General features: G+C 39.7%; 1 protein-coding gene across 1 annotated transcript; it reads left to right on the top strand.

Moving 5' to 3' along the window:
- The first annotated feature begins 3,132 nt into the window (after nt 1–3,132).
- Nucleotides 3,133–26,946, top strand: LOC145490566 (uncharacterized). Its single transcript, XM_081469668.1, has 10 exons — nt 3,133–3,196; nt 7,327–7,583; nt 7,953–8,067; nt 8,735–8,857; nt 9,716–9,838; nt 12,305–12,427; nt 21,511–21,633; nt 21,938–22,060; nt 25,082–25,656; nt 25,830–26,946. The coding sequence occupies exons 1-10, from the start codon at nt 3,133–3,135 to the stop codon at nt 26,298–26,300; spliced, it is 2,097 nt and encodes a 698-aa protein (XP_081325794.1). The 3' UTR covers nt 26,301–26,946.
- The last annotated feature ends 449 nt before the right edge of the window (nt 26,947–27,395 follow it).

Below are 27,395 nucleotides of genomic sequence, written 5' to 3'. Positions count from 1 at the left end.
GAAACGGAGTTCAATATTTCGGTAACTGTTGTGACTAAGATGATAACTTATAAGTTTCTTCGTGGTGTTTTGCTCAGGATACGTGACACATCTGCCGACGGTGTTTTTCACTTAGTGATTTTAGCTTAACTCAACACTCGGCAAACCTTGATTGTTTTTCACTAGTGCCCGCCAAGGTTACCGGTAAGTCAAAAACGACTTCTATACAGATTTTATTAAGGAAAAATCTTTAAACTTTTAGTTACTCGGAATTAAATTTACTTTTCTTACTGATTTTAATCGGCTTTCATCGTTTCAATGCGCTTGAATTTTCCGAGCCGGGCTCTTCCTAATTTGCATAATCCGTAATCGGCCCGTGGGCATTACGGCTGCATAATGACCGCTCAGATCTCGCTCCTAGCCAATCAGAGCGCGCGTTATATCGGCCACAAGCCGAAGCCATATAATAATTACTCATATCCAACGGACGCTCATGGAATAATTGTTAAATATGGGCTATATAGGTATCTGTATGTGAGGCCTCAAAGAGTAGGGTTTTTCAGCCGTTTGGGTCATAAATAAGGTATCGATTTTGGCCATTTTGGTTATAAATTGGGTATGGTTTTAGCACTCTAGTCTTGAATTGGGTATGTTTCTTAGCAGAAGCTACTTTTTCATCAGTATGAATAGGACCTTCAACAAAAGCCCTTCATAACGTATGTCTACGGCAACTGTGTCAGCCGCAACGGTCATAAATAGGCCATCGAATTTTAAGTCAGGTCATAAATAGGGTAGCGAAAAACGCAGATTTTGGTCATGAAGAGGGTAAGGGTTTTGGGAAGGGGGCAGCACACCCCAACTCAACTTTTCTGGAAGTCCCCCCCCCCCCCCACCTGGGCCAATTACCAGGGGCCGAGGGCAAATTCCCTACCCCACGCGCGCCGATCATTAGATTTGGCAAGATTTTCTCATTTCAATATTGATAAAGAAAAAGCCACCCATTAATATTTTGGACTAGTGTAATCTTTTCAGTATGACCGATCGACGACAATCATTGCACCTTTTCCATTTTTATCTACCTTTTCCCGGAAAATATAAGGAGTTGCTAATACATGAGAGCGGAAGAAGCAGACATGGACCTAAAATTAACTTTTCCTTTCCCGTTAGCAGCCGTTCGTTTTTCATAGAAAACACAATGGAAGAAAATCAAAAGATGGGACCAAGAAACGTTCCAAAAAACGTCCATATCAAAGTGCGTACAGATGTTGAGAGGCCGATTTCTCACTTTGTGTTTATAGGACTACTACCTTTCCCATTTTTTCTGACGACACCAGAATTATTGGCCATAAAAATAGTTTGTCTTTTATTTCTCCGCCTCGCGAAACATATGGTAAAGTAATGGGACATGCACTCTTACTGGGGTACTTCCACAAAAGTTGAGTGGGGGTGTGCGGCCCCCTTCCCAAAACCCTTACCCTCTTCATGACCAAAATCTGCTTTTTTTGCTACCCTATTTATGACCTGACTTAAAATTCGATGGCCTATTTATGACCGTCGCGGCTGACACAGTTGCCGTAAACATACGTTATGAAGGGCTTTTGTTGAAGGTCCTATTGATACTGATGAAAAAGTAGCTTCTGCTCAGAAACATACCCAATTCCAGACTAGAGTGCTAAAACCATACCCAATTTATAACCAAAATGGCCAAAATCGATACCCTATTTATGACCCAAACGGCTGAAAAACCCTACTCTTTGGGGCCTCACATACAGATACCTATATAGCCCATATAAGGGAGTATCCCCCTCCCGGGTAATTGGTCACGTTACAACTTGTGTGACATTTTGACGAAGCTGGTGCAGCTTTCGTTGTATAAACGGCCCGATAAACGGATCCCGAAGTTTATTTTATGCGCTGTGCAAGATACTAAAAGACAAGCATCAAGCATAAAACAGAAGTAAAGCCCATCATTCATCGCAAAACATAGTTCCATTCAAGCGTGTCGTGTTCATTCAGGTTCATTTCCCAGCGGCGATGCAACTGGCAAGTGTTCGTTGTTGTTGTTGTTTTTCAAATTCGGGCATATAGCCCTCAAGCTCCCAGTAGTCTTGGCAGTAGTACAGGATTCAGTTGCCATTAAACGGTAAATGAAAACTTACGATTTTCTTCTTCTCCTGGTGCTACCTCTGCGGCAGAATTTATTGAAGGGTCAGGACGACGGCTACCGTTAATTTCTGCAGACCGGCGCCATTATTTACTTTTGGAGTCTCGCAAGTCTTGAGAATTGATCAACTTTAACGCAGCCTTCACCTGAAAACTGGATCTAGAGTGTACACAAGTATTAAAGGAAGCTTTTTGCCACTACTCAGAAGGTCAACAAACGAACCTGAACGGAAGAAGATGTATTTTCACCGGGTGCTAGGGTTATACAAATGAGCTTTGATACGAGCGATGATTATGTAAACACACTGACTGTGGCAGATTTTAATCTGTTCTCGCGTGCAATCCAAGGAGATACCCACCGGTTTGAACTTATAGAACGGTTTATTAAGGTATGAAATTTACTGGGATGTGCTTTTTAGGCTTCATTTAGACCCAACTTTTGAGATTTTCCCCGTCAAATTTGGCTAAATTTTAGTAGGTGATCAAAGGCCTCCGAGTAGGGTGTCTTCCAGCCTCGCTGATAAGCTTAGAAGTTTTCGAAAAGTTTCCATATTTCGTCAGTCAAAGTAATGAATATACATTAAAATTCGTATGAAAACGAAATTCCGTGAGCTGCATTTTTGGCGACGTAGTACGCTTCACAAAATCGGTGAATTTTACCTTTCTGATCACGATCGGCAACCTCAGTTCGGCCAAAATTCAATTTTGGCTCGTAGCAAAGCAAAAATAAGGAATTGGAAAATAATAAATTGCTTTTTTCTATATATGTGACAAACCCTTTTCACTGACAGAAAATGAAGGAAAGTTATTTTTGGTCCCGAAGTCGAGTGGACCGCTTTTAGCGGGACAGCCACTTAAAACTGATGACTCGTGCAGGTGTCGAAGTTTAGCTCATCATAGTACCCAAAGTTGAACCGGACGTTTTAACTTCTCGCTGGAATAAGATATTTTGAAGCTGTTTTGCAAAATTTTCACGAGACCCTCTTAGAGATGCTCGTTGTATCTCTTTGCTTTGCTGTCGTCTTGTTGGCTTCCTTGATCCCAGAAGCGCAAGGTAAGGTTGTCTTCAGTCAATGTTTGAGAATATTTTTTTTAGTGCAGCTCGTTTTGTTGTTATTAACGTGTAGCAAAAGGATGAACGAGAGTTTTCAGCATCCTTGACTGACCCAATTCCACTTAATTAAGGCGTGCAGACGAAACTTTTATTAATATATAGCTTTGCCGCGGTCGGAATGATAATTAATCAGCCAACACTTTGCGCAGATTATGAATGCTCACAACATTGACCTGTTTTAAAATTTTCTACGTGCAAAAGAAAAATAAAAACACCTAAAAAAGCCTAAAGCGTTACAAGTAAATTTGCAACTATTTGGGTACAAAGCAAGGCATGTTAAAAATCGTGACAGTGAAACTGCAACGGCCTAAAGCTGTAGAGTTGCTAACCATGTATATGAGCTTTTTCATGTTATTATCGTCATTAGAACGTAGCTGGAATCCTAGCACAAAATGACAAGCTTCAGACTTTGCATTAACTGTAGCCTACTTCTAGGACAATAGAACACGTTTTTCAACAAAATTCTTAGATTTATATCCATAATATTACTCTGTTGTAGTCTTTCATAGCATTTCTACTCCAGATCCGTTTTCATCGCTTTTTTATCATTGCACCTGTCGAAGGCGGCAGTTGCAGGAGTCGAAGCTCTAAACATTTTTAACCAGTGAATGGTTTCAAAGTTTTTCATCTCTCAAAAGAGCAAAAAAAAACAAACAAAAAAAACTGATATTACCAGCAAAGAATTTAATGGTAAGCAAACTCAAGCGTTTAACGAACACCTAAAGAGATTTTTTATAAAAGGCTTATTTGAAGGCAGCAAATGCAGTCGGTGGCGAAATCTAAAAATACTGTTTTTCACTGATGATAGTTTAGGGTCGTAAGTAACCAAGTGAACGAAATGTCCCAAAAGCAACACAGCGAGGTCTCTTCTGTGCCCGCAGTCGGGCTGTTTCTAGCCATTTGATCTTTTGTTTTGTTTCCTTTTGATTCTCCTTGTTTACATATGAGTGGCTTAAATTTAATTCTTATCAGTACCCTGAGATCCACTGTAATTGGCTACGCTGTAGTGGTCTCCCTGCCTGATAAATTTTCTTGTATTTAAGTTAAGTATTTTAGTTAGGCGAAGTTAAATAAATAATTGTCGAATATTGGGGTAGATTTCCGTCATTGGCGAAAACAATTTTGAATATGAATTTAAAACTAAGCTCAAATAATTACCAGTTTCTTTTTCCTATAGCTCTTTTTGCTTTTACGTACAGTGTGGAAAACTAAACTGAGCCAAAATTTGTTGTTGGTAAAATGTTAATCAACTGTCTGGGGTTAAATAATTTTTTTTTTAATTAGTCACTTAACTAAAACGTTAACACACCACCGAGAGGAAGTTTTAACTTACACTTAACTTGAACAGGGGACTTTGTCATGTCCATTCAAATTTGTTAAAATAGTGTCATACTTTTATCATTTTGTCAAAAAAGTTATAAGATGGTATAAACGGTATATCTTGCACTTCTCTGCCCATGTGCGGCGATCTGATCTTAACCGAAGGTTCAATTTTCAAAGTTGGCTTCAGTAAGGAAAATTCTGTTCCATTTATCTATTGATCTTGTGAGAACACTGACAGTTAATTGAAGTAACAGTATCCAATAATTTAATAAATTAAACGCCATTTGTGGAGGGTTTACCCAGCATAGTTTGTATTTACTGGGAAAGATCACAGTGAAATTTCCACGAGGAAGGTATACGAAGCGACGCGTTCCATGCAAAGAGTGAAAGATAGGACAACGAGGTTTCCAAACAGAAAAGATTATTATAAAGCCGCACTCAGAAAACACAAATTGTCCCGCACTATACGAGGTTCTGAGTCGTACAATTTCTTTTGGTTAAAAACCTTCCAGTGTCATTCAAAGCCGTACATGCAGATTACGTGACAAGTGTGCGTCATTTCCGAGTTGCCTTGTGCCTCTGTTTTAAAACGAGTCTTCGTGCAAAACCTTTCATATGAAGATGAATTGAATTTTCATGAAAGTGAATCTTCAGGCGGAACTCATTTTCGAATAAATGGTTTCGCACGAAGACTTGTTTTGACAGAGGCAAAACTCAACTGGGAAATGGCCTATTATGATCTCGGGATTGCTGTTAATACTGATGTTCAAATATTATTTTACCGCACGTATTAGGCAATGGAGGCGGCATGTTCTTTTGTTTGAGCTACATTAGAATTTAATCCGTCATTCTGTTATTCTCCAACCAATCAAAACAAAAGAGATGAATGAGTTCATGATTCGCGTCACTCTCAAAACCCTGCATATGACATGAAAATACTGATGTATTACGACAAACAGCCCAGCTAGTGTCGACGACATCGAGATAGCGCGCTTTTTTATTTTTCATCGGACACAGGTAACAGCGCTAATCAAAACTCCTTTTCTAAAATTGAATAAGGAATTTCGTGTTTTCACGTTAAACTCTAGAACACTATATATCACGTTAGTTCTGCAACATCATCGCCTTCTTATTTAGAGTACAAACGATGTCATGACAATACGTCAACATCATAGCATTGTTTACCATGCAAAAAAGATTCATCCACCAACCACAGTTCAGAGGAGCTCTTTTGTTGCTGTGACCACCAGTGATTAATCTGTAGCTTATTTCTGGAGCTGGTGGTTAAACAGATTAACAAGTTAAAACTGATCATTGACTCATGCAGGAGTTTGAATTTAGCTCATCATAGTACCCAAAGTTAAACCGGACGTTTTAGCTTCTCGCTGGAATGTGATATTTTGAAGCTGTTTTACAAGGTTTTCACGAGACCCTCTTAGAGATGCTCGTTGTATCTTTTCGCTCTGTTTGCGTCTTGATGGCTTCCTTGATCTCGGAGACGCAAGGTAAAGTTGTCTGCAGTCAATGTTCGAGAATATTTTTGTTTTAGTGCAGCTTGTTTTGTTGTTGCCATTACCGTGTAGCAAAAGGATGAAGGAGAGTTTTCAGCACCCTTGACTGACTCAATTCCGCTTAATTAAGGCGTCCAGACGAGACTTTTATTAATATACCGTATAGCTTTGCCGCGGTCGGAATGATAATTAATCAGCCAACACTTTGTGCAGATTATAAATGCTCACAATATTCACCTGGTTAAGTTTTGTGAAAAAATTGGCAAAATTTGGATTTATTTACGCAACAGACCCATTTCTACAAAATATGACTGAGATCGTTTGCCCCCGTTGACTCACCTTTGATGTTTTTAACTACAAACCCCTCTGGACCATGCTGAATTATTTGCGCCAATTTTTGAAAATCAGGGTAGTGTTCGACACGCTTTATCTCTAAAACGAAGTCGGTGACCCCCAATTTTATTTGCATTTCTGTCACAAGTAACTCATTATCTGACTGCCGTAAAAATTTTTAAAAAAATCTATCGACTGGAAAATTTTCGCGCGAACGTCCTTAAGGCATGAACCATATTTTTAACTGTAGCGCGTCCGCAATGAGGGCTGGAAAAGCCCAATGGTTATTCATCCAATAAAACGATAGAGTGGTGAAACATTTCTCATTTAGGTAGCAACTGTATGTAACATCAAAGTATTACTATGTATAGGAAGATGTGTACAGGTGGTTTTGACACTTAAGTTTTCGGTAGCGATAAATTACAAGAATTTTCGAACTAGTCTCCGTAACTCTCGCATCGCCAAAACAGAAGCCGCGCGTTTTCATGTTTCTCTTGTAAAATCTGTTTTTGGTTAAAATCCACCCGAGCAATATTTTTCTCTATTTTCTTCTTTCTTCTTCTTTCTTCCTTTCTCTCTTCTTCTGTAAACTTCGAGCCTTGATATTTTATTTCGAGTTTTTGCCTCTCGTTTATAGCACCATTCCATGTAATAGCTTTATTAACCCGAAAACCTAAGAGCAGCCTCACGCCCTAAATATGCTTAAAAAAGTTAAAGTTCCTTTGCAAGGAATAACTCGTTATTTAAAATAATATAAACATCTAAATTGACTCAAACAGAAAAAGAGATTTATGAACTCACTTTTCATCTCATTGTTATTGTCTTTATCTTTCATTTTACTGACTTCGCTAGAAATTATTTTAGATGTTAACATAAAGGTATATCAAAATTTTCATTCTTCAGGTCACTGTCGTAAATTGCGATTCACCATTGATCCAATCCATGGTCAACGGCTGGAAAACCACGTGATACGAACTACTGACGTCATCAATGAGCATACCTGCCGACTGAAATGCCATCTGGAGCCAAACTGTGTCAGTTATAATTTTAACAAGAAGGAAGAGGCAAATGGACGACACAAATGTGATCTGAATAACGCTACTTATGAACACTTAGACGACCTCGCGAAGAACGAAAGTTATATGTATCGCGAAGCCCAGGTAATCATGAAGATAATAACTGAAGGTGGCTGGCAACAGTTTCCAACAGTTTCCAAGACTTAGATTTTGATGAGTCATTATAATTACTCTTTATCAGTTGCTACAATCATGGTACAAAAAAAAAACTGTCAAATCATTAGTAAACACATTGTAATCATTTTCATGATAAAATAAGTTACCACAACAACAGTATGACCTACTAAAATACCCTTTAGTAAAATATCCATCAAACTCAGTGACCTCCATTTATTATTATTATTATTATTGTTGTTATTATTATTATTATTATTATTATCACTATTATCATTTTAACTTTTAAGTGTCGTTACCATGTCAATGTAACGGCTGTTTTTGTTCTTTTCTTTGAAGAATGCTTGTGCAAAGAAACCTTGCAAGAACAACGCAACCTGCCAAGCCGGTTTTACAGACAGATATTACCAGTGTTTGTGTATTCCCGGATTTATTGGCCATGACTGTGAACACGGTACTACACACATTCTTTTGTTATTAGTGGTCTTACTCAACTTAGCAATAAGAATTTTTAGGGGCTTAAACACCAAGAAGGAGAACTTAAAACAGGGAGTTGCAACTATAAAAGTTAGCTTGCTGTTGCTGCTATCACTATTGTTGTTGTTGCAATTACTACTGCTGCCGTTGTCGGATTCTGCTTTTAAAACGTTTAGCAGGCAGCTCATGCTAGGAGATCACACGGAATATAAGAACAATAATACAGGATAATTTAATAACAATTGTCGTTACGAAACATATATCTCACAGGAATCTTTTTATTGTGGTAGATATTGACGAGTGTACCGACGGAACACACAGCTGTGGTGTTTATGCCGTATGTAACAATACACCGGGATCCTACAACTGCACGTGCAAAGATGGATTTTATGGAGATGAAGTAAAGTGCACTGGTAACTATCTGTCACACAATCTCGTGCATCTAGTTGAAACTCAGTATTATTTAAAAGCGAGTTATTTTATCAGACATTGGTAAGTTAATTTATATCGTACGTGTGTGAGGAAATAACTTTGCAATAACTTCTATGTGAGCCGGCAATAACACACTATGTCAGGGCGAAAAGTTTGCTAAGCACACCATTTCAATGAAACGTTTTGCATTTAGATTCCTTTTGTTGCTTTAGATATCGATGAGTGTACCAACGGAACACACAACTGTAGTGTTAATGCTGTTTGTAACAACACCCGGGGATCCTATAACTGCACTTGCAAAGATGGATTTTATGGAGATGGAATAAAGTGCATTGGTAACTATCTGTAACACAATCTCGTGCATCTTGTTGAAACTCAGTATTATTCAAAAGCGAGTTATTTTATGAGACATTGGTAAGTTACTTTATATCGTAGGTATAAGTGAGCAAATAACTATGCAATAACCTATATGTGAGCCGGAAATAACACACTTTATTATATGGCTTGTTCATGTAGTCAATATAACGCGCGCTATGATTGGCTAATTGTAGGGCATTATACTCCCGTAATGCCCTCGGACTGATCACGGGCTTGAAAAAACAATACAAAAAGCCATATAATATGAACAACTTGTTAACCTCGAACGTTCGATCTTAACGGAAAAAAACTCAAACCTTGGCCTTGCTGTATTGTTATCGCTCGGTCAATACGGCAAGGGCTCGGTCTGAAATTTTTCCGTAAAGACATCACTCTCGGTTAATGAGTAGTTAATGTCAGGGCGAAAAGTTTGGTAAGCACACCATTTCAATGAAACGTTTCACAATTAGATTCCTTTTGTTGCTTTAGATACCGATGAGTTTACCAACGGAACAGACAACCGTAGTGTTAACGCTGTGTGTAACAACACCCGGGGATCCTATAACTGCACTTGCAAAGATGGATTTAATGGAGATGGAATAAACTGCACCGGTAACTATCTGTAACACAATCTCGTGCATCAAGTTGAAACCTTAAAAGCGAGTAATTTTACTGATCAGACATTGGTAAGCTACTTTATATCGTGTATGTGAGGAAATAAGTATGCAATAATTTATATGTGAGCCGGTAATAACACTCTATGTCAGGGCGAAAAGTTTGGTAAGCACACCATTTCAATGAAACATTTTGCAATTAGATTCCTTTTGTTGCTTTAGATATCGATGAGTGTAGTAACGGAACACACAACTGTAGTGTTAATGCTGTTTGTAACAACACCCGGGGATCCTATAACTGCACGTGCAAAGATGGATTTCATGGGGATGGAATGAACTGCACTGGTAACTATTTCTATGTGTTTTAATTTTATGAAAGTAATAATGACAAAATTATAAACTGGACAACACACACGACCCACTGTAACTGATAGACACGAACAATATGAGCGGCTTATTGATCTGTATGCCTTTCGGCTCGCCATCAATAACAATTACAAAAAACAAGATCTACAAGAAGAACTGGTATGTAGTTGTTATTTCTTGTTCCCATTCTAAAACATAAGTTGGGGGAACTTATGCGTTGAATCTTCTTCTGCCGCGTTTTTTCGATATCGTGAGAATGTCACAAAATGTAGCTCTGAAAATATTTGAAAGAAATGCCCCAAGTGCTTCTTGTCGCTACATTTACACTGCAAATTGATAGGAAATACTTAAGCAGATATTTCTTGTTAATTGGAGTTAGGTTAGGACAGAAAAATGGCTTTTGTGTTTTAGTGGATGTTCATGAAATGGCCCAAAATGGCCAAGAAAGGAATAATAGGCTGCCCAAATGGAAAAAAAATCGACGCGCTGAACGCGAACTATGGCAGGCTGAACCGGGAAACATGTTCGAATACACGTATAAAAAGCACAAACTGTCGTTCCAGCAACTCTCTAAAACGCGTGCAGGATAAGTGTAACGGCAAAACCAGTTGTGAGTTACATGTAAATAACGACTTGTTCGGTGGCGAGCCATGTGGGGGAACATACAAATATCTGGAAGTCAAATACAGATGTCTGGAATGTATCAATTTCGGTAAGCGAGAAAACGCAAAAAAGTGCGGTTTGAATTATGCGTCACACTGCTCATAGTAGGCAGTGTTTTGTGCAACTAGGCTCACCAATGCTGTTACGACACACGTTGTAGGAAACACTGCAGCATACGTGTTTCAAACATACTGCCATGAACGACATAAACTATCGTTCCAGCAATTCTCTAAAACGCGTGCAGGATAAGTGTAACCGCGAAACCAGTTGTGAGTTACTTGCAAATAAAGACTTGTTCGGTGACGATCCATGTCGTGGAACGTACAAATATCTGGAAGTCAAATACAGATGCTTGGAAAATATCAATTTAGGTAAGTGAGAAAAAGATAAAACGCGTCTGAATTATGCGTCACACTGCTCTTACAGTAGGCAATGTTTCATGACCTTGGCTCGCCAATACTGTTATAACACACACGCAGGAAACGTTGCTTAGTGTTAAATCCTTCATAAAAAAAAATCATTTGAGCTGTTGCCGCAAGCTTTGGCTATGGAACACGATTCTACTTCGTGCAACTGCGTTCGTTGCAACAAAAACGTCGCGAGACTGGGGGGACTGGTGGGTAACTCAGTATTAGGTGAGCCACGTAAACAATTGAAATATCTGGGTAACAATTACAGCTGTCTGCAATATGCACTGAGGTATATGTAAGTGAGGCATTCGAATTCTGTTATGCATTTGAGTAAGCGGCGAATATTGCCCTTGTTTAATAACCACAAATGTTTCGTTCAAACGTACAATTTAACGTTTCCTCCAAGATTTACTGAGGCATGTTCTTAATTTGGAGTGAACATCACCTTTATGTTGCGTCGATCTAAAAACGCGTAGTGTGCTTAATTGCATTCGCATTCATACGATTACCTACACTAACTTATTGATCTTCCTACATCGAAACATTTCTTTATAGTTCCAAATTGAACTAGTCGTCTTGTTTTTTAGATATAGACGAGTGTACCAACGGAACACACAAGTGTCATATGAATGCTGTTTGTAACAATACCGCGGGATCCTTCAACTGCACGTGCAAAGATGGGTTTCATGGAGATGGAATAAACTACTGCACTGGTAACATTTAAAATCATGCTCTGCTTTGCTCTGACTAGGGTCTCACACTCGAAACGTGGGCTTTACATCTTCAAGAGGCGGTTAAATTACTTCAATCGTCTTTCAAAACTTCCATTTGATAAATAGCTGAGTGATGTGAAGTTTATATGAAATAATTCATATATGAACTGGGGTTGTAGATGAAAGTGAAGAATGATCATCAGAGTAAATCTTCCAATTTAAGCAATTGGAAAGAAGAAGCCTGAAAAAAAATCAGGGCTTCAACGGGATTCGAACCCATGACCTTCGCGATACCGGTGCGATGCTCTACCAACTGAGCTATGAAGCCACACATTGGGAGCGAGGTCAATTTATTGAGTTCATATCTTCCCGTGAGGAAGATATGAAGTAATTTCCATAATCTCTGTAAAAACGTTCCATACATGCTCTGTAATTAAACAAATCACGCACTCTGATTGGCTGAAACAGCGTGGGTTATCAGAGTACAGATGCACGGTACCTTACTTACCTTACCTTAATTAGGACTTCCATTTGATAAATAGCTGAGTGTCTCACTTGACCACCGACACAGCAGAAGAGTTTCTTTAGAAGCTAAAAACGGTGCCAATTTATAATGGCATTTGTATGTTTTTAAGTTCAAATTCTTTTTGTTGTTTTAGATGAAGACGAATGTACTAGCGGGACACACAACTGTAGTGTTAATGCTGTGTGTAACAATACACCGGGGTCCTATAACTGCACTTGCAAAGATGGATTTCATGGAGATGGAATAAACTGCACTGGTAACTATCTGTAACACAGTTTAATTCCTGTGTGCATGTTCTGTTACCGTCTTAATCCAATAGCGCAACTCCGTACTCCGCCTCGTCTTTGCTCTGACGAAGGACTATGCTCGGATATACGTCAGCTGCACTGACGTATGTCACTGTAACGCAGTTTGGGTTAATGCATCTCGTGCATCTAGTTGAAACTAATATTCAAAAGCGAGTTATGTTGTTTGCCGCACCAATCCTAACCTGCCGAACCAAACTGATTCAAATACCGCTCTTCTGCCGTGCTTAACTCATCAGTTAGGTTCGGCGCATGAATGGAGCGGCGTTCGGAACGGGCCTAAGTTATCGAAAGTTACTTGATGTGACTTATACGTGAGGAAATAAAATAGTAACAAATGAGACACTCTATGTCAGAGCGAAAAATTTTGTAAGCACAGCATTTCAATTAAACGTTTTCCTTTTGTTGTTTCAGATATTAACGAGTGTGCCAACGGAACACAAAACTGTAGTGATAAAGCTGTGTGTAACAACACCCGGGGATCCTATAACTGCACGTGCAAAGATGGATTTTATGGAGATGGAATAAACTGCACTGGTAACTATTTCTATGTCTTTTAATTTTATGACAGTGAGTAATGACAAACTTATAAACTGGACAACACACACGACCCACTATAAGTGAAAGACAATTATAATAAAGTTTCCACATAACACACGCTCTGATTGGCTGAAAAAACGTGCTTTATCACAGAACAGAGCGCGGGTTAATGACAGTAAACTGGCTTTCAAATATTTGCCTCGGAATTTTGACAAATTTGACCCAAATTAAACATCCCCTGTGATTCAGACAAACGCAATGGAAACGAGCTCTATTTCTACAGTAAATATGGCTCACGGAGGCCATCGTTGGCAACAGAAGTGTGAAAACTGTACTAAAATAACAAGTTTTGTTAGATTCCCGCCGACAAAACACGTAGCGAAATAAACAAATTCTCAACCTGACCAGTGCTTCGATAAAAGACATTACATTTGTTACGAAGGCGGAAATTATACTAAAGAAGTAAAACAACGACAGAAAAAAACAATTGAGCTGTCTCTGTTTATGATGAGAAGCTTTATTTTCGCAAAAATGCTCAATTGCTCAAAACAACACTTACATGCAGTGTAGTGACGCTCATTTTCTGGTCATCTCAGCGAAGTGAACCGACGAGTGGTCAGCTCAAAGCTTGCTCTAGATATTTCTCCTCTGTGCTCGGAGTAGAACCAGTGGGAGCAGTTTAGTCTTTCTAACTTTTATGCTAGTTCGGGCAATCTTGCTGCAAGCGGCTGCAAACCGTAAATAACTGTAGCTCCTTTCAAATTCAACTCAGCATTTCGCATTTTCATCCGCAAGCGGCTCCTGGTTTCGTAATTTCCATTGAAAAAGTGCACGCTTTCATGAGCCACAATACGGCCGAATTCCTCTGGACTACAAACCATTACCTGCCTTTAGATTCATATTTGAAAATTAACTAAAAAGCGACGGAACTTTGAAAGCATCGTTCTTCTCTAGAAAGCCGCTCGAAACTACTCGAAACTGAAAGCTTCGCTGAAGTCCAGTTTGTGATTGATAGCTGTCGCTTCGTTAGCCAATCAAATTATTTGAACAATTCTAACAAGGATTGTGATTGGCTTATTTTAGCGTGCTTTATCGGAGAACAGAGCACGGCTGAAGCCACTTTTACTTGTTTGGAAAATAAAGTTTGGTTTGAAAATTCAGCCGAATGCGTGGAGAAATTATTAGATTCTTTATCATAAAACAAATAAAGAAGCCTCGCATGTGCTCTGTCCTGTTGTAAAGCACTTAGGAAGCAGTAGAGCACTCAAGAAGTGGGGAAAAACACTCGACTTTGTCTCGTGTTTACCCCTACACCTCTTTCGTGCTCTACCGCTTCCTGCGTGCTTTACAACAGAACAGAGCACAGTCGAGGCTTCTTTATTTGTTAAACAACATGAGCGGCTCATTGATCTGTATGCCTTTGGCTCGCCATTGGTCATAATTAAACAAACAAGATATACAAGAAGAACTTGTATGTAGTTGTTTTTTCTTGCTCTCATTCTATTTTACACCTGAAAACATAAGTTGAGGGAACTTATGGGTTGAAGCTTCTTCTGCCGCAATTTTTCGATGTCGTGAGACTGTCACAAAATGTAGAGGAAATAAGATTTTTTTTTTGAAAAAAATATTTGAAAGAAATGTCTCAAGTGCTTCTTTTCACCGTATTTATAATTGATAGGAACATACTTAGGTGGATATTTCTTGTTAATTTGGAGTTAGGTTAAGACAGAAAAATGGCTTTTGTGTTTTAGTGGACGTTCACGGAATGGCCAAAAATCGTTAAGTTCTATGCAAACAGTACGCCAGCACAGAAAAGCTATTGAAGTCTCTAAACATTTTATGGCTTTTTTGAGAACTTTAGTGATTTCTCTCACTATTCATGTTAAAATAATGTGCTTTTGCTGTTGCTCAGTGCAGATATTTGCCATCAGTTGAAGGCTATTCACAACACTACGAAATATGCACCTTACTTAAGGAGGGGGACATGGGGGGTTCTGAACACTGCAACACCGCAAAAAAAAAAAAAATAACGAACACTGCATCATAGCAAGAAAAGTCAACGAAACACCGTCGCCGCAACTCGTATTTTAAGCGCCAAGATTCGTTCATCTACACTTAAAACAATACTTTTATACCTCAACAATTTTCCACAAAATAAACATATCACAACCCTTTTCATTGCGCAAGTGTCGATACTGCTGATGCCTGTAAATCAGTTTTCTTGCTCTTGTGAAGAAACCTTGCGGGAAGCTAGGAAGCGGACGAAGAAAAAAGAGAGGAGCCTCGAGAGATGGCCTTTACCCCAGATCCCTCTCTTCTTTTACATGTACTTCGCTCACTTTTCTTGGTGTATAAACCCACAGACTGAAGCCCTATCTTGACTGGAAGTAGTGCTTTCCGGAGCTAGGTGCGTTTGCGTTCGATATCGATAATCGTTTGAAAAAATAGAAGGTCAAGAAAGTCGCAGGACCTGGGAGTGGGTATAGCCCGGTATCAGAATGACCTCTAGACGAAGCCGAATAGCAAAAGGAAAAAAAATAGTAAACGTGTGTAATTTACAAAGCTTCCTTAGCTTAGAAAGCCTTCTTTCTCCCCTGCCGACGCGACATCTGAATATATTTTGTCGCCGGCAGTTTTCGCCACGTTTTCCTTTTTTGCGTAGGAAAAAGCTGCGCAGTTAATAATACATTATATTCGGCCTTGGCGTTTCCAGAATTTCCAGGATTGTTTCTGTCCTCGCTCCTCCACGTGTCTACCGAACACTGAGCTCCGGGTGGCAGAGGTCGAGTTACTTGTCAAGTTATGTATAAATAAAAACAGCTTCGGATTGGCAGGCGAAGCATGTTGAAGATTGACTAGAAAGTGATGGTCTGTATTTTGTTACAAATTATTAACCTCAATGGTACGTGTTTGTCATAAATTAGCATGGATTAACGAAGTTTACGTGCTAAATGTAGGTCAAATTTAGGTTTGAGAATGGTAAATCAAAAACCCCCAGCACCGCAAACAATTTCATTTCACCGAGCACCGCAGCGTGAAAAGCACAAACATCGCACACCGTAGGGTTTGAGATCATCGCAACACCGAGAGTTGAGATTTTATTCACCGCATCACCGCATTAAAAAAAACATCAACACCGCAACACCGCAAATCCTAATGTCTCCCTCCTTAAGATGGAGCCATGGAGAGAAATCAAATGATCTAGTTCAAATGAATGTCTGTGCTTTGAGACTGATAATAGCAGAAAGTAATTCAGTGGATTTCATTTTCACATGGTCTTTTTTGTTGTAGAAATACTAAACCAGAGACAGCTGATTAAATATGCATAAATTAGTGACAAACAACCATTTGTGGAGGGGTCCTCCTTACTTGAAGGGAATAAATATTTTGACCTATTTTTTTGCCATCATCATTTACTCACCAAACCCAACGTTTATGCCAAGTTTGACCGAAATCGGTGATTTGAGCTGTATCACCTCCTGCCTGGTTCTGCGTGATTTTCTCATCATGAGACGACTTTCCACTAAATATGAGAATGGGTCTCTAATATATTCGAGCAGTGTACAAATTAAGAGTGCGTTCAGTGGACACACTCTTAATTTGTACACTGCTCGATATTTAGTGGAAAGTCGTCGTGGCTGTTATTAAAACTGCAAATTTAACCGAAAAAATCATCAATTACGTACAACGTGCCGATACATTCTCTGTAATAACGTTCTCGTACATGCTCTGTAATTAAACAAATTACGTACACACTCTGATTGGCTAAATCAGCGTGCTTAATCAGAGTACAGAAGCACGGTAAGCTGGATTTCAAATTTTTGATTCGGAACTTTGACAAATTTGACCCAAATAACGTTCCCTTTGACTCAGACAAACGCAATGGTCTGCAGTAAACATAACTGCAGAGAGTGGATTGTTGACAACAGATGTGTTAAAACTGTACCTAAAATAACGAGTTTTGCTAAAATAACGAGTTTTGCTAAAATAACAAGTTTTGCTAAAATAACGAGTTTTGTTAAAATAACGAGTTTTGCGTAACGAAGTAAACGAGTTCTCAGCCTAGCGAATGCTTTGATAAAAGACATTGTATCGAATTATATTTGTTATAAAGGCAGAAATTATACTTTATAGATGTAAAATAATGACAGAAAACACTAATTGAGCTGTCTCTGCTTATGATGAGAAGCTTTATTTTTGTAAAAATGCTCAAACAACACTTACCTGGAGTGTAGTAACTTTTTATCGCTAAACAACAATCTCCGGTCATCTCAGCGAAGTGAACGTCAACAATTACAACGCTCACCCGATGAGTCATCAGTTCAAAGCTTGCCCTGATATTCTATCCTGTACTCGGGAGTAGAACCAGTGGTAGATGTTTAGTCTTTCGAACTTTGACGTTAGTTCGGACACTTGCTGCTAAGTAGCCGTAAATAACTGTAGCTCCTTTAAAATACAGCATAGCATTTCGCATTTTCATCCGCAAGCTTTGAGCTCTGTTTTTTTTTTTTTTAATTTCCTTAGGAAAAGTGTACGTTTTCATGAACCACAATGGGGCTGGATTGCTCTGGACTATAAACTTTTAGATCCTTATAATTTTTATATTAAACTACTGAAAAAGCGAACTTGGAAGCGATCGTTCCGGCACTCTAAACCGAAAGTTTAGTTTATTCAAGTCCAGTTGGCGATTGATAGTTGTCTCGTAAGCCGATCAAATTATTTTATTGGCTTATTTTAGCGCTCTTTATCAGAGTACAGATGGACGCTTAGCTTCCAGGTAATTAACAATTATTCGGCGAGGGCGAGATGAACATTGGTGAATATTCACCGAGACGAGGTGGAGATGAATATTCACCAATGTTCACTGAGCCTGAGGCGAATAATTGTCTTAGTATAATTTTCAGAGGTGAATATCAAGGACTACAAAATAACCGACTAAAACATAAAACGCAGACGCAATACACGTATGCAGCCGAAGTTTTTTTTTTTTTTTTTAATGAGAAGCTTACATGGGCAAGTATTGTGAATCAATTTACTCATCGAGTTCGGCAGTAAAACAAACGGGCGAAACACTACGAAAAATAAATTTATCCGGTACCTTTGTTTTATCGTTGTTGACTTCATTCACAACTGCCGTCATCGTCTAAAAATGAGTAGCTTTAGCTTGAAGGAAAATAAATTTTGGTCAATCGATCGATCAACGTAACCAATGCGTTTACGATTCTTGAATGCCTTGAATACGAATTCTTGGAAAGATTTCTGGTCCGGGGGCGACAGCATTCATCTTGAAAATTCTCCATCCTTCGCCTTCGTTATGGGCATTCCGGTGTTGTCAGCAGCAAGAGAATGCATCTACTGGCCGGGCATGAGTAGTGAGATCCAGCAGTTCATTGAGTCGTGTGATGTTTGCAGATCCTACGACAAGAGACAGCTTAAAGAGACCCTGATCTCACACGAAGTCCCAGATAGGCCTTGGGCCAAAGTTTGAATTGACCTGTTTAGTTACAGGAGTTGTAACTACCTCATCTGTGTGGATTACTACTCCTCGTTTTGGGAGCTTGATCTTCTTGAGGACACACGGTCAGCAACAGTGATCCGGAAGTTGAGGGCCCAATCCGCTAGGCACGGTATTCCAAAACCGTGGGTGTCAGGCAACGGCTCACAATTTATTTCAGATGAATTTAAGGAGTTCAGTCGTCATTAGAGTTTCGCTCACGTGACAAGCTCCCCGACACTGACACTCAGCGTAACGGGAAAGTTGAGGCAGCCTTCAAGTCAGCAAAGACAGTTATGAAGATATCTAGAAAGGCCAAGACAGATTCTTATCTTGCGCTGCTCTAATACAGGAACACGCCCAGTCAAGGAATGGATAGCAGCCCAGTGGTAGGACTCATGAGCAGACGCGGCTCCTCAAACCAGTCGTTGATCATAACGTGCACGACAAGCTGCTAACTGACGAAGAACGTCAAGCGATTAATTACAACAAGGGAGCCAAAGATCTTGCAGAGCTGAGAAGAGGAGATATGGTGCGTTTAATTTCCCCTCGAAGTCTGACTAACGAGGCCGTCAAAGCGAGGGTGGACAAATCTGTGGGAACTCGGTCGTACGAAGTGATTACTAAAGATGGTGCCAGATATCGACAGAATCGTCGTCATTTAAGGAAGATAAGAGAGTCTTAAAACAGAAGCACATTGACGCGTAATTTAAATCTGACAGAACCCTTCAACCAGCAGGGCACAAGGCAAACAGCGTCGCCGTTCAAGTAGGCAGAAAGGGCTGCTGTAGCTTCTGTGGTGTCTGAGCAACAAGAAGCTGTAGCTCCTGTGGTGTCTGAGCAACAAGGGGCGTGCCGTGACCCCGTCACTCTCCAGGGATAGTCTGAGTTAAGCCGGGCCAGCCAATTGCAGTGTCTGAGTACCCAAAGACGACACGCTCAGGGCGAGTTGTGAAGAGGCCACAGTACTTGAAGGACTTCCATACGGAGAGAGAGATACGATATGTGGTCTGTTACTGGAACAGTTTTTTTCTGTCTGTTTATTAGTTTTTTTTTACAAGGAAAAGGATGTTATGTATAGTGGCCTAGGTAGCCTCGGTACTAGGGTGCACGCTAGCCTCGTTATGATGTATATATAAGGAAGAATGACTTTCAACGGTTATTTTCTTCTTGTGGTACAATGCTGTCTACTTGTAGAAACAATGTCTTTCGAATAAATGAAAATTTCATTCAGCAACTGTCCACCATGTTTACTTGCCGAGATAGCAAAGGTGGCGAGCTTAGTAACCAAGCTCTACTGGGGTGAATATAGCGTCGTATGATGAGCTTTTCGACCAATCAGAATTTCCAATTCTTATACTCGCCTCTGGAAATTATACTAATGTGGGATATCACTCCAGACAGGACAAAATTTGTTTTCCAATGTTAGTGCGAAGACGTGGTTTACAGAAATTTGGCTTCAATGCATACCTTGTATTGTGTGAAATGGAAAGTACTTTCTGTGTAAGCTCCAGACGTAGCCGGAAAAAGCATTAATCTTTGGACCGTGTTTTGTTTGGATTGCAACTTTTTCAGGTGCATTTTGTAAGCACTTCCCCAAGCTATTATAGAATATGATAGATAAGGGTAGACTAGGTTTTAGTAAACTTGCTTAAGTTGACTAATAGAAAGATATGCCTTTGTTTTAAAATGACACCGATATTTGATGAAATACCAGAGCTGAATAAGGGATGTGATATTTCCAAGATATGACACTTAAATGCCTTCTTTTTCCCTTTCTCTTGCCTCTCTTATTTTCTGCAGTGAAGTCACGGTCCGTTATAATTTGTGAGAAACACAAAGGAACAATAAGCGTCACACTGCGTCACACTGCTCCTACAAGAGGCAATGTTTCATGACCTTCGCTCGCCAATGCTGTTATGACACGCGCTGCAGGAAACGTTGCTTAGTGTTAAATCCCTAGGCAGCTCATAAAAAATCATTTGCGCTGTTGTCGCCAGTTTTGGCCAGGGAACATGATTCTACTTGATTTAACGTTTCTAAGATTTACTGAGTCATGTTCTTAATTTGGAGTAGTGAATATCACCTTTATGTTGCGTCGATCGAAAAACGCGTAGTGTAAATCCTTAATTGCATTCGCATTCATACGATAACCCACACTAATTTATTGATCTTCTTACATGGAAACATTTCATTATAGTTTCAAATTGAACTATTCGTCTCTTGATAAGTTAATAATGATGGTGAATTTTAAGCTCGGTAATGAAATGTGAAGGTGAATTAATCAACATGACACGAGCGTGGGACAAAAAAAAGATTCTGAGTCCCCGACAGGAATCGAACAAATGACCATCATTATTCACCATCACCAATTCACTATCATTATTAACTTATCACTACTCGCGATGAATTCGATAGCGTTGATCCTAGCAGTATGCGGGACACCTGTCATATATGACTCAATCAAATAATCTTGCTCTCCATGAGTTCTCGTAGCTCAGTGGATAGAGCGCCCGCCCGGTGTTCGGGGGGTCATGGGTTCGATTCCTGTCGGGGACTCAGAATTTTTCTTTGTCCCACGCTCGTGTCATGTTGATTAATTCACGCTCATACTCGCCTCTTTTCTTTTAGATATAGACGGGTGTACCAACGGAACACACAAGTGTCATGTAAATGCTGTTTGCAACAATACCTCGGGATCCTTCAACTGCACGTGCAAAGATGGATTTAATGGAGATGGAATAAGCGACTGCACCGGTAACATTTATAAACATCCTGTACTTTGCTCTGACGAAGGTCTGATGCTCGAAACATGGGCTTTACATCTTGAAGAGGCGGTTAACTGACCTTAATTGTCCTTCAGGACTTCCATTTGATAAATGGCTGAGTGTCTCACCTGATCCCCTACACAGTACAAACGTTTCTTTAGAAACCAAAAACGGTGCCAATTTACAATGGCATCTGCATGTTTTAAAGTTCAAATTCTTTTTGTTGTTTTAGATGAAGACGAATGTACTAGCGGGACACACAGCTGTAGTGTTAATGCTATGTGTAATAACACCCAAGGATCCTATAACTGCACGTGCAAAGATGGATTTTATGGAGATGGAATAAACTGCACTGGTAACTATCTGTAACACAGTTTAATTCTTGTGTTCAAGTTCTGTTGCCGTCATCCTCCAATAGCGCAACTCCGTACTCCGCCTCGTCTTTGCTCTGACGAAGGACTAATGCTCGGATAAACGCCAGCTGCACAAGCTGTCTACAGCGGTTTATTTACCGGCTTTCTCAACTTCAAGCTTCTTAATAGCTATAAGCGTCTCCATTCACACTGACCTTTCTTCAGAAGCTAATAACAATTGTGCTTATTCATAATGACACTTATTTCCTTCTTTGTTTTTTAAAATTTCCTTCTTTGTTGTTTTAGATATAGATGAATGTACCAACGGAACCCACAACTGTAGTGCTAATGCTGTGTGTAACAACACCCGAGGATCCTATAACTGCTCGTGCAAAGATAGATTTCATGGAGATGGAATAAACTGCACTGGTAACTATTGCTATATGTAATGTTTTTTAATTAACCACAGCGAATAATTACAAGCTTGGAAATTGGACAATACACAAGACGCACTACAATTGACAAATACAACTTGACTGCCCGATTTGAATGGATATTTACAAGTGCGAGCTGGAGGCGAGCCGTTGTTGCTACCTGTAAAAACCAGATATGGCAGATCAGTTACCGGTTTTGATGTTTGAAATAATTAGCTCTTTATCTATGCGGCCGAGTCTGTTTATCAGCGTGGATCATGGCGCTACGTCATGTTCAGATTATGGTGCATGCGTATTGATGCCCGCTGTAATTGGGGACGATGACTAGGCGAGTGGAGGCCAAGTTACACTCTATCGCAAAAGTGGGGCACTTTCTATTCAATCAAAAAATCGGGAACTTTCCAAACGGGTAATGACGGTACGGAAATTTCTATAGAAAGTTTCAGAAAAATGCAAATATTTTTGAATTTCAGGCAGGATGTTAGTAAAACGCGGACTCGGGGTCGGGGTCTCTTTTGTATATTTAACTTTTTTTTTCCCTTTCTTTAATTTTCCTTTTTAATGTCCTTTTTCTTTCCTTTTTTTAAACCCAAATTCCGATTTCTCGCGATTTACATCAGCAGTGCATCATTGCAATATTTGCGCATCTAATGAAAATAAGATGCGGTGGATCTCATTTTTTCACATCATCTCAAACAATCCGCGTCACATTTCAGTCAAGACAGTCGAATATAGAAGCTGCACAAATGTATTTTCTAATTCAGCGCGCTGATTTCTGCAAGAAAGTCAATGAGTTAGTCGAGTTAGTGGAGCATTAAGTGATTCACCGTCAGGTCAAATAAGGATTTTTCAAAGTCTCTAAAAATAATTCGTTTCGAAAGCTTAGTACTTACACTCGTTGCAGCTCTATTCTGGCAGTTCCGTGAATTGACTACGTCATACTCTCGCAAGACAAGAAGCGAGGAAAAAACAGGTTTGTTTACCTTGAACTAACAATTTCGTGAACTAGAATAGGCAAAACTTACCAGAAACACCCCCGCCGCCTACCACGAGACCCTGGGAACGAGATTGCTATAGATCGTTTTGACTGTCGCGCAATGAAAAAAATAAATCGAAAACCATTCGATGGATGAAGTCAAGAAAATGCGATCTTATAAAAGATAAATAATTCACAAAAAAAACTTTTCCTAATACTTTTACTTCACAAATGGCTAAAAATCACGAAGTAAGTATATATTTCTCGACAAACGCGATCGTAGCTCTATGTCAGGCACTGCCATAAACCTGAAGTTCAAAATGCACTGGTTTCGCCGTTGAGCTGAAACGTTGTCATCAATATACATTTTGTACCTCTTATGCCTGATGAGGATAAAGACTCTGGTGGCTGTTTAGTTTTGAATCTCAGAACTTTTTGACGTCACGTGAAAACCATCTATACTAAGCTTTCGAGACTTATTTTTATAGGCTTAGATAGTGGATCCCTTAATTCTCGATTAACTCATGAACTAGGAGAGAACTGCGTGCATCTTCTATATTTGACTGTCTTGACTTAAATGTGACGCGGGTTGTTTGCGGTGATGTACCTAACAAATGAACTCCACTGTATTTCATTTCCTTTGTGTGCAAAATATAGCAATGAAAAGTTGGAAATTAGGATAAAAAAAGAAAAGAAAAGAAAAAAAGACATTGAAAAGGAAACTTATGGTAAAAAGGAAAAAAAAATGTATAAAAGAGACCCCGGCCCCGGTCCTGACCCCGATACCGAGTCCGCGTTTTACTGACACCCTTTCAGGCATGCGAACCATTCAGCCGAAAATTCAGGAAATTTCAGAAGAAAAATTAAGTGGAAGGAAAATTCTCATTGACAAATTTTCTAAGATTTGGATATATAACGCGAGTTCGTCCTCTTTCCGGGAATTCCGGAAAATGTTATTCCTTTCGTCACCGAAAATCTCCGGAAATTCAAAAAGCTGTTTTTGGTTGAATGGAAAAGCACCCCGAGCTACCCGTTGCCTCTGTATCATAACGAGACTTGGCTTGGATCTGGGCCACTATCTTCAAGCCAATCAAACTCATTTTCATATGAAAGTTTTTGAACGAGGACTCGTTTTGAAACAGAGGCGTAAGGATCCGTAAGGTAACTCGGAAATAGCCAATAGCTACAGGCTTTTTTTTTTTTTTGTATTCTGGATCGTTTCCGTCAATAACGAGTCGGATTTTCCCGTTGGTAAGACGACACAATAGACCGATAAATTTGAGACGTAAACCTCGTTCTTCACTTGATTCATATCGGGCGCCTTCCCCTCTAACAAGGTTTCCGTCTCCAAAATTAATTCCGATAGTGTTACGTTTTAGTTGTATTAACCATTAAAGTTAGACTTTTAAAACTACAACTTACAAAAAATCTGCACTGTTGGAACAAATTATCCACCAAATTGTTGAAGATATATTTGTGCATTAGAAATGTTTAAATATATTTGACAATTTCAAATCACTTTGGGATCTTTCTAGGGCGCTGCCATTTTGGACCATATTGTAACACCTGGTTGGCCCTATAACTAAAATGAGAACATTACAAAACCTAACCTAACTGCTTGATTGGAATACGGTAAAGATCTATTTTGGCACACGTGGGCAAAAATAGCGACTGTAAATTGGTACAAAATGCCAGCACACTTTTTTTTCACTTTTCATTACTACTGAGGCAGTCTGACCGACTCATTGTTTGTGGCGCTGGTCTTAATTATCAGTTGTTCCCGTGTCCAAAGTCATCTCCCTTTCCAAGCTGGGCTTGGTCTCGGTACCTCAGTTATGCCTTTTAAATAACCCAGCTATCCCTGAAAAGCCCTATTGGTAAATGCTCAGTTAAGATGTTATTTGTTTTCTTTACTTGCAACAAATTATGGGTTTTGCCACATTTCTATCGTTAGATGGCAATTTGGCGCCAGAGCTACAGTTTTTAGGTACATAATTTGTTACCTGAACTTCAGACTGTTGATGTTTCTTAATTTCCCAGGATTCAATGCTACCTTTACGAGTCTTGGAGCGAGTGGAAAAGATGGTCCAATGTCACTCGGTAGTCACTACACAGGTCAGGATCATGACGGTCAAGTTACACTGTCCGGCGGTATTCAACAGTGGACTGTGCCGTACACTGGTCAATACAGAATAGAAGCAGTAGGAGCAGCAGGGGGGTATGATAACTACCAGAGCAGTGCCCAATGCAGAGGAAGAGGTGCAAGAATGGTTGGAACCTTCAACCTCTCGCAAGGAGAAATGATTCAAATTCTGGTTGGTCAAGAGGGAGGAATAAGACCCGACGTGAGTTCTGGAGTTGGTGGAGCTGGTGGAGGTGGTGGAGGAACATGTGTAGTAAGAGGAAGCAATACGTCTTTGATAGTGGCCGGAGGCGGTGGAGGCCTCAGAGCTGTAACATCGAGACATCAGGGATGTGATGCTAGCACAAACACGTCAGAGAATCCTGGGTACAACTCAAGGTCAGGAGGCAGCAATGGACACGGTACAGAGACTGGTTCTAATGGCCGTCCTTCAGGTGAGAGTGACGAGAATGATTATATTCATTTCACCAAAGTCAGTTGCCGACAAGACCCATTTGATTAGACAGCAGTCGATTCATCGGCTTTCTCTATGTAGATGTTGCTGTCGAAATACTCTTTTCAATTTCCGGAAGCTGCCGAAAATTTGGTTGACAGCAACAACAAACGCAACTGTTCACTTGTTATTGAAAGGCACAGTAAATATAGTTTTGTAACCCTCCTTTTTTAATTGTGCGTGGGCAACTCATAATATTTTTAGGCAAACCTCCATTGCATGACAGAGGTAAATTTGGAATCGTTAAATATACGTATGGGAATGAGTCAGCTTATTTTATTTTTTCAGGTGGTGACGGCGGCGGCTTTTACTCCAGCGGGAGTCATAGAACGACTCCGGGCAATGGTGGAGAAGGGGGTAAAGGATTTCTTCAAGGAGGAGTGGGTGGACAGAGTTTCGTGCCATCTCTTAATGACGATTCTGGTTCTGGTGGTTTTGGTGGGGGTGGTGGTGCGGGTTGCGGTGGAGGTGGCGGTGGAGGATATTCCGGGGGAAGCGGTGGGAAATGTGAAGATGATTCTTGTGGAGGAGGGGGAGGTTCTTATAACGTTGGAAAAGATCAGCAAAATGATTGCTGTTATAATACAGCTGGTCATGGCCTGGTAACCATTACATTACTGTAGAAAAAATGGAAAACGAGCCGTACACAACAACAATATTATGCAGCTGTAATTATATTAGCTATAGATTGTTTTAACTGGCCGACTTTAACTCGTCCTCACCATTGATAATTACTTAATTTGATAATGAATTAAATTCCCTGTTAACAATGTTTTTTCTGTATATATATTTTGTGTTAGCGCACTTAGTTGCAATCAGTTTAATCAAAAATCACCGTTTGTACCAGGATCTACTAGGCATATGATCCAAAGGGGATTACACGCTGCAGGTAAAATACTTTTCCCATTAAGTCTGAGAGTAAGGTACTTTGGCATATCTCCGTTTTTTGCGTTTAATTTTTGTATAGATTATTTCTAGCCGCGGAGTTTTCGACAGTTTCAACGTTCTCCAAAAAACTAAATGGGTCGTTTTCTTTTGACCAGTGCACACAAGCCGTGTTTACTTGGTCTGGTCGGAGATACTTAACTGAAATAATTCGTGTAGACTTGCTGGTCGGTTGATGCCACGTTTTAACTAACGCATAAATGCGTGTAGCCTTCATGATTTGTTTTGCATAAAGTAACATCTCTCTTATAATATCAACGGAATAGTGCCAATCTAGCTAGCAAGCACTTTTTAGGTTTCCTTTGCAAACAGCATGCATAGGTATTACGCTGGCTCTTTTGGGATTGATGTTAGAGTAACGTTAGTATGCGTTTTGGCAGTTGGTAACGATAATGAAGTGCAGATTTTCTTAAGATACAATATTCAATAACTTAAAATGGATCAAAAATCAGGTTCGAATTTGGAAATTCTTTGTAGTGAACTCTAAAAATGATGCAGTGTGAAATCGAGCAATATACATGGGTTATTGGCCAAGCGTGAGGTCAAGATGGCTGGATATTGGCCAAGTTCCTTTCTGCGTGTTTATGGAACGAGGCGGAGTCGAGGTCCATATATAAACACGCAAAAAGGAACGAGCTCAATATCCAGCCATCTTGACCGAACAAGCTTGGTCAATAAATGATTTATTATATGGAAAAAGAGCACTATTTTCTTACGGGACACAGCGGGTAATTCCGAGCGGGCAAGATAGCGCCAATCACAGCGCCCAGCCA

The sequence above is a fragment of the Orbicella franksi genome, chromosome 6 (assembly GCF_964199315.1).
Source record: "Orbicella franksi chromosome 6, jaOrbFran1.1, whole genome shotgun sequence".
NCBI lineage: Eukaryota > Metazoa > Cnidaria > Anthozoa > Scleractinia > Merulinidae > Orbicella > Orbicella franksi.
This window is presented reverse-complemented; position numbering and strand designations above follow the sequence as displayed.